Source organism: Seriola lalandi, unplaced genomic scaffold, assembly GCF_002814215.2.
Source record: "Seriola lalandi dorsalis isolate HSWRI2012SDOR001 ecotype SW California unplaced genomic scaffold, Sedor1 jcf7180002054680, whole genome shotgun sequence".
Lineage (NCBI taxonomy): Eukaryota > Metazoa > Chordata > Actinopteri > Carangiformes > Carangidae > Seriola > Seriola lalandi.
In genome coordinates this window covers 82,566-96,503 of record NW_019525233.1, presented here as the reverse complement: position 1 = coordinate 96,503, position 13,938 = coordinate 82,566, and the positions used below count along the sequence as shown (strand labels likewise).

Here is a 13,938-nt window from a genome sequence, read left to right as displayed (position 1 = left end):
TTAACTGTTCTCATGTTTTGTCATGAGTGAGAGGTGAACTTGCTTCTAGCCCCAGTTTTGTTCCTCTCACGCTGCTGCATTTTCTTATTGCGCAGCCTGAATCTTAAGTCTGGAAACGCTGCCTTCACATCAGGCATTCAGGCATCGCAGTCAGGAGGAATGCGAGTGTTTTAAACAGTCAAGTTTCATCTCGCTCATGTCTCAGGTCTAATGTGACGCCTATCCTACGTTGCCATAGCGCAGAAGATCATTTAACAACACTTCCTGGTGATCTGGAGGTTTTTCTACAACCCTCAAAGACTCTTCTAAACTTCTTCTTCAAACCTGTTTCCTGAGTCGAGTCTCTTTTTTCTTTTTGCTGACTGTCCACAAAAGAGGATTGAACATTCTCCTGCAGCACAATCCATGTCAAAACAACACTTTTAGTTTATAGGTTTGTAATGACTCCTGACAGCCTGCAATCGGATATGAAAACATTTTCTAACTAACATTACTGCCAACCTTTTTTTTTTTTTTGAGGAAATTAAATTCTGTGTTTTTAAGACATTCCAGGACCGACAGATACTCTGCGGTAAGTACAGATGTTTATTTCTAATATAAAGTAATAATAAATATTTTGCTTCGCCTTTGATTCGTCTTCTCGCTTCCCTGATTAGGACACACACTCGGAACCTGGGAAATAATAATTAAAAATATTTTTTTATTGTTCACCAAATGGAATATTTTATTTTTCACCAGGTGTGTATTTGTTTGGAGAATCCGCCATGCTCAGCGCTGCGACTCAGATGTAATGATAACACGAGAGGCACAGCAGAGCTGGTGCATCTCCCTCGGGACTCGACAGAGTAAAACTCTGCAACTATACTTGGACGCAGAGTCTAAGACTGAGACAGATCCTGGCCTCGTTCGCTAACTGGGCTGTCTGCCATCCCTACGATGCACACTCACACACACACACACACACACACACACACACACACACACAGACACACACACACACACAGACACACACACAGACACACACACACACACACACACACACAAACTGCCTGCTGGATGCCGGACAGGCAGTGCTCTAAATGCCTTATCACGATCAGAGTGTCTTCCCTTATTAGGCTTTGGCCCCTGCCTCCACAGAGCCAAATGAAACGAGACATTGCCTCACTGCTGTCCGTAAAGGAACAATTAGCCTACAGCTAATCCCATTAGTCAGCCTGTAAACGCTGCTCACGTTTTCCATTCAGCCTAATCGAAAGGCCCTTCTCTATGCATCTGAATAGCCATCCATCATGTGTAAGTGTATATGGAGGGTTGAGCCGTTTCGCTTTGACCAGGAGCCAACCTCACTGGAAAGATTAATGTAGCTGGCAAAGTGTAGAGGAGTGTGTCATCCAAGCGTGTTTAGGTCATAGTAGAACAGTGAAGATGAAGATAGAGACAGTTTATAACCTTTTCAGTTGGGGCTTTGTGTGAAAGCAATGCACATACGGTACAATAGGTATTCACACACACGTTAGAAGGAGCGGCGGGTTTAAACAGAGGCCCGCGTCGCCACATTTTCCTCCCGAGCGTGATGAAAAGTAGCGAGCAGACAACTCGTCACACAGACGGGTCGAGCCGGCGCTGCTCCGATGTGACGGCAGGCTCAGAACGTGCGCAGTACATTCCGTCATCTTACCGTCGCCGTTGGAGATGGGGGTGGCATCGCACTTGCTCTCGCACTGCTGCATGTTGGTGGGTCGGAGGGACTCGGCGCACTCGTTAGACGGCTGCCCGGTGTAGGACAGACACTGGACCGTCCTCATCTGCTGGCCCAGGCCGCACTGCGCCGAACACTGTAACAGAAAACATCAAAGTGAGACTCATCGCATGTGCAGGAGTCAATCTTCTACTGAACTGAAACAAGGGAAATGAGGACCATCTTTTCTCGACACACATTCAGACACAACTTGATCCAGTCCCCCTTATGAGCGTCTGTGTTTCCCAACCCGGAGTAACCAGGTCGACTGTTGCCCACAAGCTTTTTCTCTGCACAGAAAGACTCATTTTTGTGCAAAAGAGAAAAGAAAAGAGAAACCTCTCGTTTCTCCGTAGGAATTTCTCTCTAATTCCTGAGCTGAGCCGCAACCAGTAGACATGGCTGAAGGAGACGGGGGTAAATCATCTCAGATGAAGTAATAAGGCCAAATCTATTAAGCGCTGCAAGCAGAAAGGCCGTTACTAGAAAGTGGCTAAAACCTGGAATACCTTCCACTGACGACTGGATTGACATTATTTATGGTCGTTAGGATGGAAAGAATAACTGTCTTTGAAAATATGGGACTCACACTCGTCAGTCCATCATTTGTTTCATGTGAATCTCTCATTGAGATGCGCCCCAGACTCTATCTAAGTTTTCTTTTCCTTCCTGTATTTTCATTTTATTCTTTTATTCTTCTTATTTTCTTTCGTATTATTTATTATGACTGTGTTTTTTTTATAATCCTTTGTTGGAACTGTTTAAAAAAAGGGCACGGATAGTCAACATTTCTAGGTTTTATTACAATGACTACATGATTTGTTCATTGCCTTTGGAATAGACCCCTGCTGCATTCGGGGGATAATAATGCTCTAAGTTTTGAACCACAGTTCCCATAATTTGGGGGCTTTGGGAATGTAAACAGGAAGTATAATGTTGCCATGGAATCAGTGAGTTATGCTGTGGGCCACAACTTGAGACCACCTTTCTTTTCTTTTTTTTTTGCTTATGTTTGGCAAACTGCCACCATTAAAAGTTAGCCGAATTAGCTGTTAGCAGTTCCCGTTTGCAGTGCACCCATGGGTGTACAGATGGCGATCACTGGATTTCTCTGATACTGAAGGAAACCTAAAAATCTGACGTTTCTCAGGCAAGTTCTGGAGTTGGAGGAGGCATCTTTTTTTTCCGTGATTTCAAAGCAGATTTATGGATGTTTATTTGATATGCGCATCATAGATGATGATATCCCTCGGTAGTGTAAGTCACACTGAATCTAAAAATATGTGTATCATGTGTGTGTGTGTGTGTGTTCAGATTTGACTGAGTTATGACTCTGAGGTAATGTTGCAGCAATCAGGCGCAGCAGGTTTTTAAAGTACCTTAATTGGCTCCATGAGCTGTGTCATGGAGCGTGACCGTGTAGGTGAGCAGGCCAAATCAGCAGAATAATAAAGTAACAAGCGCCACAACTCCAGAGGCAAAGCCACAAAAAGAAAAACAGTATCAAGCAGGTGCAATGAAACCCCCTCTGTGCTCATCTCATCACACAGGAAGTGATAAGCCGGTTAAATAGAATAAACAGGACCGATGTAATAATGTAAGTCACATCCACAGTTTGTCTATTTTTAAACCTATTTTCAGTTTTCACGTATCCAACAGGCCAAGGTCTGACTGACCTAATGTCATCTGGCTCAAGTTAAGGCCAAATGGCTGGGAGTCCATTTCACTAGCTGACACTGACCGACCTGCAGTTGTTGGACTCGTCTTGACCTTCAGAAGTGCCCGTGATATACGACGATATGACATGATAAGTGTTCGACAAAGGTCACGTGGGCCAGAACGTGACCTCAGCTCAGCGGTTTTGTTTTGTGTTTGTGCTGCTTGACTTTAAAATGCGTTTCCTTGAATTTACACCTTTTATTTTGTGTTAATTTGGTTGTGTTTGTTTCTATATTGTCTTCCTTATATCTTTTATTTCCTTCTTTCTCTGTTCCTTTTTCTATGTAAAGCATTTTACAACTTCTGTCTTTTTTCTGTTTCTACTAAATTAATTTGCATATCACAGCTTCACAGTATTACATGTCTGTTGATTAGCCTAAATAAAGACGCCTTCTTCAGCACATTGTCCATATCGGCTCCATTTTCTCAGAGAAGGAAGCAAAGACTGGATTTGATGGATTCGCCTTGATCACAGAACAAAAGGAGAAAATGTTTTTCGACGTGTGAAAAAGCTGTTGTGTCGAACCCAAAATGTGCACCTGCATATCTTTGTCTGACTTCCATCTATGTGCCAGGTGACATAAAATCTTAGGTTGGTTCTATGGGTGGCCATTAAACTCCTTTGCAGAAGAATTTAAAAAAAAGACCACAAAAACAAATGCCAACACACCTTCGGCAAAACACAAGCCTCAAATAAATCTTCAAAATTAATCTACTTTGGAAGCACTGAGAAATAACACACACACCTGTCAGCCATCACTGTGTGTGTGTGTGTGTGTGTGTGTGTGTGTGTGTGTGTGTGTGTGTGCCCATGTACGAGTGTGTGATGTGAGCCCGGCCATCAACAAACGGCCGCCTCCCGCTGACGAGAGAACTACCAGGCTTTCTGTCACCTTCACTGATCCTCTGTGGCTGCCTCAGATCAGTGGGCCCCGCATGTCATCCCTTCCCAATTAGAGAGTCTTTATTAGGGCCCGCTGCCAGCCATGACAGATGGTGTACGTCAATGGTGTGACTTAAGTGGGATTTGAACCGGTGACCTTTTGGCCTGGGAGACCGGGCGTTCTGTAGCTGGCTACAATCTCCCCTTTCTGACGCTTGGAGGGCCGGAGCAGCGAAGGACCGGAGCAGCGAGGGACCGGAGCAGCGAGGGCGAAGCTTTTAATTACAGCCGAAAAAAAGAAAAAAGAGGGAGAGGGCTGCACGCACACACACACACACACACACACACACACACACACACACACACAAACCTCTGCAGTGCATGAGAAAGTGCTGCGTAAGAGCAGACTCCAGCTGTTGCTCTACGAGGTATTAACCTCGGCTCAGCGTGGCGAGCAGCCCGCTCTTTGATGGAGCACGCTGAGGTTATCAGTCAGCTCTGCTTTGTTTACGACCGTTATTGGCACTGATTGAATTGTAAAAGCGTGTTACTGCCGTTTGCGGACGGAACATGTGGCCGTTATGAGAAGAAGCAGAAGAAGAAGAAGAAGAAGAAGCCGAGGGCTGCGATCTAGACTGCCTGACTCTTGACCTCTGACCTGTGACCTGAACAACGCAGGCAGCGCCCACACCATGACATCACACGCGCAGGATCGTGGAGTGATCCGCTCAGCCGTCTTTCTAAACATCAGAGCGAACTGTTTAAAAATTCCACTTTTACACCAAATTATTAACAAATCCTACAAAATAACAAGCCATACTTTCTGTGGATACAACTCTCTGTGACGCACGTTTCTCTGGCGTCCGCTCACTAACATGAGTCAGCTGTGTTGCAGAGCGTTGCTGTGCGCACTAAGTCATGTCAGGGTGAACCCGCTGAATGCTCCTCCTCCTCGGTCTTCCTCTAAATCGTGTTCCTGGAAGTGATAGAGAGGCCTGGGCCGAGGCAGAGATAAACTTCAAACAGCCAGGAGGATATTACTGCCACTGATCACACACTCCAGGCCTGCCGGAGCACTTGGACTCGCACACACAAACACAGGCCTCTACGTGCACACACACACACACACACACACAGACACACACACACACACACACACACGTCACAGGCCTGTATGTCATCCAGGTGTAAATTACACTAACCATTCACCAACACATGGAACTTATCTGTGCATCTTTTGTCTTTTAAACATTGGAGCTGTCCTTTTAAAGGATTAACCGGCGCGCTGTTGTTTGGGCAGATCGCTGACACCGCGCCGTGATGTGGAGGAGGTGCCGTCCTACCTGTCCCCATTCACCAGGGATCCAGCGAGGAGGAGGACAGCGCCCTAAACTGCAGCGGATTCGGACCGGAGGTTTGTTGTGGCTCGGGCAGTGGGCGGGCGGGAAGGTCTTCGTGAGGTCGCTGCTCCTACACAAGGCGATGCGGTGCTTGTAGCCGGGGCCACATTTCGGCGTGCACTGAAGGAGGAGGAGGAGGAGAAGGAGACGTAAGAAGAAGAAGAAGAAGAAGAAGATCTCGACAGCACGATGAGCTAAAGAGACAGATTATCGCCGTACCTCGGACCAATCCAGGGTGACCCACTTTGGCGGGCAGGACTGGTTGTTGCAGGACTCGCGTTCGATTGGTCGGTGGGTCAGACAGTGGGTGTCCTCCAGCGTCTCCTCCTCAGCAGGGCCAATCTTCCTGATGCACAGGACTGTCCTCGTCCTCATCCCGCCGTCACACGTCTTCCCACACTCCGACCAGTCGCCGATGAACCACCTGGAGGAGAGAGACGCGGGTTAAAAGAATGGAGGCTGGCGTCGTTACTCCAGATACACTTAAGTGAAAACAGGCTATTGATAATATTGGAGTGTAAAAATCACATAAGTGTGACTTTATCAAGGATCAATCACTAAAAAGCGTCAAAGCTTTAATACTTTTTTGGTACCAGCTGAAACACGTCCACAGTTCTGAGATTCAGGCCAAATTCATAATCTTTACCTCTTTGAGTTTTCAAGAAAAACACGTTCGTACCTCTCAAAGTCAGGTACCGAAAGTTTCGTAACGGCACTAATATGGAAACATTTCAAACAGCACCCGCCCTGACCGGGGGCCCCAAATCCTCAGGTGACCCCTAAAGCCCCAGGTCCACCTTATGTCAGCCGGTGTGTGGTAATTAACTGCAAATTTGTTGGGGAACACACACCAATAAAGTGCAATATAAAATGAAAGAAGGGGCGTTGACAAGGAAGCAGGTTCATTTCACTGTGGAAACTTTTTGGGGGAAATACAATTATTTGCCGTCTTGACACGAGTCAGACGAGAAGCTTGACTCCACTTTCATGTTGGAAGTATGAAGCTGTTAAACACGCCACCGCTGATAAAGAGTATTTCACAAAATGTCAAACCAGGACTTTATTAGCAGTGAAACTATGTGCAGCGTAAGAGAAAACCTGGTTTACTGCAGCGAGACACAATATTATAGTAACATCTAATTGTTTAGTCTACGAGATGATAAACAGTAGTAAAGAAGAGGCCAAACGTGACGTCTTTAAACGTTATGTTTTACAGGCAGACTCAGGAGAATATTTGACATTCTTTCACTGTTTTAGCTTAAAAAGATTCTGAGACGACGAATCGATCATCAAAACGTTTCCTGTTAATCGACGAAATCAAAGAATCAGCTTTTGGTTTCAGTCCTTGTAACGTACGAGTCTCCAGTTCTCCGTGTGGGAATGAAACTTTACACACTTTAACGTTACAACATGAATGAACTCTGGTGACCTGGCGGACAGGTGACCACTGTGGGGCCATGCCATACCATGCCATGCCAGGCTGCCTCCAGAAAATCAGACCCAGTGTTGTGCTGTTCGCCCCCCCTCCCTCCCCTGCCCACACACTTCAGAATTAATATCATAAAACTGCCCAGACAACAGCCCCCCCCCCCAAACACATCCAGCCTGTGAGATATTACATCATCTGGAAGAATGTATACAGAATTAACAACGTGTTCAAACATCTGTGTTAGCTTTCATTATTCCAGCCCATAAAACTCTATTCTAAAACAATCGTGTTTACACGGTCTCCTTCAGCCGGCCTTTTCCTGAGGCTGCAGACGGGGGTGTTTGCCTCCCTAACAGACACAGATGCCATGTGTGCGCTGTAACTCAATACACGCACACACACACACACGGACGCACACACACACACACTGCCACAGCCTTCAAGTATTAATCAAAACAAATGAGATACCACAAGTCTGCGTCCACTGAATACAGATGTGAAAACAAATAACCCAAGACTGAATGTATGAAAACAAATTACCACTTATACAGTAGATTTACGATACTATCAGTTTTTCTGGCCCGAGACGCGGCTGAAAGACACCGACACTCGCTCTCATACGCGGACAGTCTGAAACTAATTAACGTGATGCATTTAATCCCTCTTTTTACAGACATGATTGAAGCGAGTCTGGCCACGCTTCCAGCCACAGCGCAAGGGGTTTTACGGACATTTGGCCACCAAAACACACGTTCATATTCCACCTGTATACGTGTATATTACCCCTGGAGGATCGAGCGAAGAAGCCAAAACAATCAAACACAGGTGGTTATTTTCAGGGCTCTTATTTTTGGCACGAGGCAAACATTGAAAATAGTTAACATATGCCATTATAAATCACCGGCGTTTTATTTCATTATTTTCTTCCAAACACGTTTTACAACCAGGGCTCATTGAAGGCAAATTAATATCACGAGTCAGCCTCATTTTTATGGAGGGTTTTTCTTTTGAAGGCGTTAACTTAAAGCTGCTACACTCAATATTTGTTTTTATATGAACAATGGATCAAATGTCTGTGTGTGATGTGGAGGGTGTTGCTGGTGGTGACAAACCCGCAGGGGGGAGTCATCGCCTGACGTAGATTTCCTCGTGGCGTTTTAGCGTCTCGTCGCTCACTGTTTTGTTTTTTAACAGGCTGCAAACTTTCACTGGTTTGGTTTAATCTTGCAGAAACTTTTCTCGTCTTATTGACGACTCAAAGTGCTTTACGATACGTCACCACAATCACCATCACATCCACACACTCGTTCTGAGTATATATATACAACAGCACTGAACGAAGCTGGAGAACAGGACGTGAAGGAGTGATTAATTAATCAATGTAAAAATAACTGATGGCTGTTAATGAAGGTGATGATGGTAATCTATTAATTTAAGTCATTTATCACCTGAAAGTGTCAAGAATTCTCCTTAAACGTGACGAGCTGCTGCTTCTCTGTGTTTGATATCATTGTAAATTCAACATGTTTGGAAACGAGCTGTGGGAACTTAGTAATCAATTGATACCGACACAGTGATGGAGGTGGAGTGATACGTACTCTGGGGGACACGGCTCAGTGTTGCAGTCCCTCTGGTTCTCTGGAGGTTTGCTGTCTGGGTCACAGTAGCTGTTCTGCACCACCGAGTTGTCGTCCAGCCTCTTACACACCACCTCCTGCTTCTGGGAACCTGCAGAGAGGAGGGGGGAGGGGGGGGCTGATCAATAAGGCCGCACAGAGCTCAGCTGATCTCGCACATTAAACCCCCGCAGAAACATGGAAGCCGGACGCCGTGTCAAGCGCTGTTTGAGCGGAGATGGTATCGCTTTCAGTCTGTAGTAAATCCAGACATGTAAATTCCTGATTCTTTGCAGGATATCTTGGCAAATCACTTTTACAGAGCGGAGAGCTCTTTACTTTGGCTTCTGATGGAGAGAGTGAGGGCTACCGTATCGGTGTCACACCTCCCACTGTGTGTGTGTGTGTGTGCGTGTGTGCGTGTGTGTGTGTGTGTGTGTGTGTGTGTGTGTGCCATACCAACTCAGAAAGGGTCTGTTTGGACCCTCGTGGGACATATCCCACAGCAGACTTGTCTGGCAGCTGAAATGAGATATGGATGTGTGTGTGTGTGTGTGCGTGTGCGTGTGTGTGTGTGTGTGTGTGTGTGTGTGTGTGTGTGTGTAAGTATAGAAAATCTACCCATCTGTGCTTGAAGTGAAATACAGGGGAAAAAGAGTTTCAGTTGTAAGGCTGTCAAAAGGTGTTTTTCATGGATTTTATTAGCGTGGTGATATATTAAACAACACTTCATGATTAGCTGAGCTAGCTGTATCGAATGGGTGAACGATTAAATAACATTTTTCTGATTTAAAGCTCCGTGCCGCTCGGAGACACACCGTAGACACAAATTAGATCATTTGGATCAACAATGCAAAGGCATGTTTATGACGCTGGAAGGCCGTGTGTGCTTCCCCATCTAAGGCATAGCTTCAAACTTCTGCACTGGACTTGGAAATCCTTCCTCAGAAAAACCCACATGCTTATTCAGTCATGCTTTTACAAAATATTACAAACCCGTCCAGGCCACGCTTGACAACTGGGAAGAAACACTATTTATTGTTACATGAAACCCATTGCTTTTGGGCTAAAAGGTTTGGTTTAGTCATTCTTGAGGCCATGGTCAACATTTCGCTGCGGTTTCAGATTCTGAATGTTTGACTTTGTAGGACAAGCGCTCTGGAAGAGCGGCCGTATCTGTGTGCAGCGCTGGTAAACCAGAAGCTATGCAGAGCAGCTCATTCACAGAAATTACACCATATTCATTACTCTGGCTAAAATATGGAAAATATACATATTGAATTTATTAGAGGGCTGAATCTCCGGGCTATAAAGTAATGATTTTGGAAACCCATCTCAAATTATGATACTGGGTTTCCACACACTGCTCTTCAGCATTTGTGGAATTATTGGTTGGGGAAGATTTACAGAATGACACACACACACACAAGATATGAAGTATTAAATATTTGAGAAGGTTAGAAATATTCAAAAAGAATTTAAACACCCACAACGTGTTATGGTATTCAACACCAAAATGCTTGGAGTGCTCTCAGGCCACCGGAGCTCAGCAGAAGGTCGACACTGAGAAGACAGAATCCTTCTCTCACAAGAAAATACGCTTTGATAATGAAAAACTTAAACAAGTTTTAGAAAAATCAGTGTTTATGAATAAAAAAAGGGAGGAAAAACATATTGTGTGTCATGTACCTGGCAGTTAAACGGTTCTCTGCTTAAAATAAATTCTGTATAATGTGACAGTCGATTAAAAAATAAACAAAGAAGAGATAAAAATGCCAATTTGACACCTTAATATTAATATAGAGTAACTTAATGCATGAAAGATCTTGTAAAGTGAGCTGCCTTTGTGGAGTGCGACAGAAACAGACGAGACTTACCTCCGGCGCAGGTGGCCGAGCAATCGGACCAGGGCAGGTGGTGCCAGGAGAAGCCCACCTCGTTGTCGCCGCTTCCTGTGCGCTGGATGGGCACGTTGAACTTGTAGCGTATTCCCATGTTCTGTTCCTGAAGGAGGACCTGAAACAAGGAGCGCAGCAGATACAAGGTGAGGAGAAGGAGGAGGAAGGGAAGTAGCGTGGCTGGTCATGCAGAGTGGACTCACAATGACTTATCACTAACTAGTTAAGTTTGGAGTTGACCGATAACCTGATCGATAAAAGCCCCATATTCACTCGCCTTAGATCTGTTTTGGTCTCCACCGACTTGTAAGAGAAACATCTGGCTCTTTAAGCTGCTAGCTAGCTGCTAACAAAACAAAAAACACTACAGTTGTACAAAACCGTAACCATGAGCTGAAGGATGCTAAACATGAGGGGGGAAGTTCAGAATCAGACCCCTTTCACATGATCCATTGGTAACATTACAGTATTGATCCTAGCAGTGTGAACAGTCCAGGTCAGTGGTGGGTTTATATCAGTCTGCTGGATGCTGAAACTGAGAAAGTTAAGCAAAGCTTTGCAAAGCCGCAAAGAAATGGCTAGCAGTCGAGCGGTTGAGCGGTCAGTTGCTTGTCTATTCCAATGGTGCTGTGTGGTCTGGTATGTTCAACATTCATGTCAAGGCAGAAACCACCGAATATTATGGCAAGGAATTGTACAGTTGCCTCACATAACACACAATCATGTGCTGAAACCCATTAAAAAACATAAATGCATGCACGTGCAGACTTCCCATACAATGATACAGACACTCACTAAATCAAGTGACATTATGTTTCCACTCAACCAAAACGTTTTCTTTTCAATATCTTCATATAAATAGTTTTCAACCTCCAAACCACTGGCTGAGGGTCATCTAAGGTCAGCACCCAGATGTTTGGGTTTCAGTGGACTGACACAGACCAACAGCATGAAGTGGAGAGGACTCAATACAGAGCTGCAAAGTGAGAGAGGTTATTCCCGATGTCCCTCTTATAGTCAGTGTTACTGCTGGTAGCACAGAGATGAAACTCCAACATCTCAACCATCGATACAAAAGATGAGCGAAGTCAAAGGAACGAGCCTGTGCGCACAAAAACTTAAAGGTACCATGTGAAGATTTTGTCCACTAGTAGAGCAATGATTGTATGAGCTGAGCCGCAGTTTGTTTGTATCTCACGACAACGCAAATTAAAAATGTAGGTTTTAAAATATGTTAAAACATGTGAACATGCTACATTATGAACACGGATTTGTTTACTTGAAAACTCCACAGGTACCTTTAAGGACAGAAGTCAACTACGACTTTTAAGGATGAAAACATCCAAACATCCGATCGCTGAGCTTGAACATTTTGTTGCATGTGCTGTTAACAGCTGAAAATCAAACTTATGTTTTTGGAGAAACCTGATAAAAACAAAAACATTGAGCAGCTTAAATCAGGTCACTGGGTCAATTTTACACCGTGTACTTCCCGACAAAACATTCGCGCCTCTGACATCGACATAGCGGCGTTGGCGTTGGAGTCAGCAGCCACGTCGAACTGATGCAGAAGAAAAATGTGATTTCTAAGAGGCAAAGTTGAAATAATTAACATTAACCTATATAAACATTAAATCATCCAGAAGACATCTCTGTGTTTAGGGACAATGAAATGTTGTATTACCATGACAACCAGGTTCTCAGTGGTAGCTCCCAGCGCCTCTAAAGACTCCGGTTCATCAGAAGGTCTCTTGTAGTGGAAGGCCGTACCTGCGATGTCGAACTTCCTGGGCCAGTCAATGGTCCACGCCCCATTGATGTAGTAATCGTCCTCCTCAGACTTCAAAGCTACGTGATCACAGAGACCGAGAAACAACCGTCAGGAGGACGCAATCAGAAGCACACAGGAACGGTAGCTGAGACAATCATTTGACGTGATGTCACTGCCGTCGTTCATCTTCATCGCCCCCCCCCCGACAGACTGGGCAGAAACACACCGTAAAATGAAGACAGTCACGTGCACCAACACGTACATACGTCTAATTTAGGAAGAGAGAGAAAACACACTTCAGGTGAAAGTCTGGACGAACCTTGTGAATACCGCTCCGTCTGGTTGTCAAAACAAAAGTTGGTCTCCAAGCACAACAGATCTGAAAATATCCACTTTCTCTGCATTGACGTGGGGCCAAATTGAGGAGAAATGATCCAACCTCTTGCTATTCTGTCTCTCTGGCTCGCGCTCTCCAGATTCCCCCTCTGCTGCATTTACGCAGATTAGATGAACAACAGTTCGCTCGACTTTCAACGCACCTCAATTCTCTTCTCAATAAATTCATTTTCTTGCACATCTGGCACCTGTGAGCGTCTGTGGCTTTGTTATTTTGAAAAGTGCAGTTTACAAAAGTCTTCACAAGTACTATTTTTGCATTAACCCACTTAGTTTTTGCTTTAATAAAACATTTTTAAAAATGCAAACTTTGCTGACCTAAATAGCACGGACTCAGATGATGCTACAAAAGCAAAATATTATCTTTATCAATGGGGTCACAGATGAAATTCATAATAAAGTTACAAATTGCTTGGAAGGGAAAATCTAGCTCGACACAACAGCCAAAATTGCACTCTTTAAACTTTGATATATAGACATCATATCCTCCATAATCCTGGTGGACCAGGCAGCTGTCACCAAGGCCCTATAAATCTGATGCAGCTCTCCGGTTCAAAGTGTAACTTAAGCCCTCCATCAACACCATCCGCTATAAATTCAACACGCTGTCACATGTCTGTCTCTACTTAATGAAAAGACACAGAACTGGGCTTAATTGAATCCGGTTGTTTGATTGTTTTGGTTCTGACGCTGCCAGTGGTGCAAACAGTTTTTGTTTAGTCTGGAATGGAACGGACGAGTTCGTTGCCAAGACGATATCACACATGCAAAGATCCAGTGAGGGGTTTTTTAATTTTTTTTTTTTCTCCTTCTTATGGCTTCACATTAGAGATTAAATGATGGCACTTTCTAATTTGCTCTTGACAAAGACACAAGGAAATCCCTGGATATGTGGTTGACAGAACAGAACACATAATATGAAACAGCTTCATGTCGCAAATTGCCAATTCATAACACTGTAGTGAATTACAGGGTCTGCTGAGACTGATGGAGAGATAATGAAACAAGACAAACTGTCTGCAGACATGCTAGCTGGCTCCGTGCAGCTGCACTTCACCTAGACACGGTGGTGTTGTGAGCTAACCGCT

General features: G+C 44.6%; 1 protein-coding gene across 1 annotated transcript in view; it reads right to left on the bottom strand.

Moving 5' to 3' along the window:
* The window catches only part of adamts6 (ADAM metallopeptidase with thrombospondin type 1 motif, 6), a 62,002-nt gene that overhangs the window by 679 nt on the left and 47,385 nt on the right, over positions 1-13,938 (bottom strand). The window contains exons 19-24 of the mRNA XM_023422247.2: positions 12,368-12,531; positions 10,663-10,801; positions 8,768-8,897; positions 5,960-6,164; positions 5,684-5,860; positions 1,679-1,835 (exon numbers count right to left, since the gene is read on the bottom strand). Of these exons, the coding sequence (XP_023278015.1) occupies positions 1,679-1,835; positions 5,684-5,860; positions 5,960-6,164; positions 8,768-8,897; positions 10,663-10,801; positions 12,368-12,531 (972 nt within the window). The remainder of the gene's footprint in view (positions 1-1,678; positions 1,836-5,683; positions 5,861-5,959; positions 6,165-8,767; positions 8,898-10,662; positions 10,802-12,367; positions 12,532-13,938) is intronic.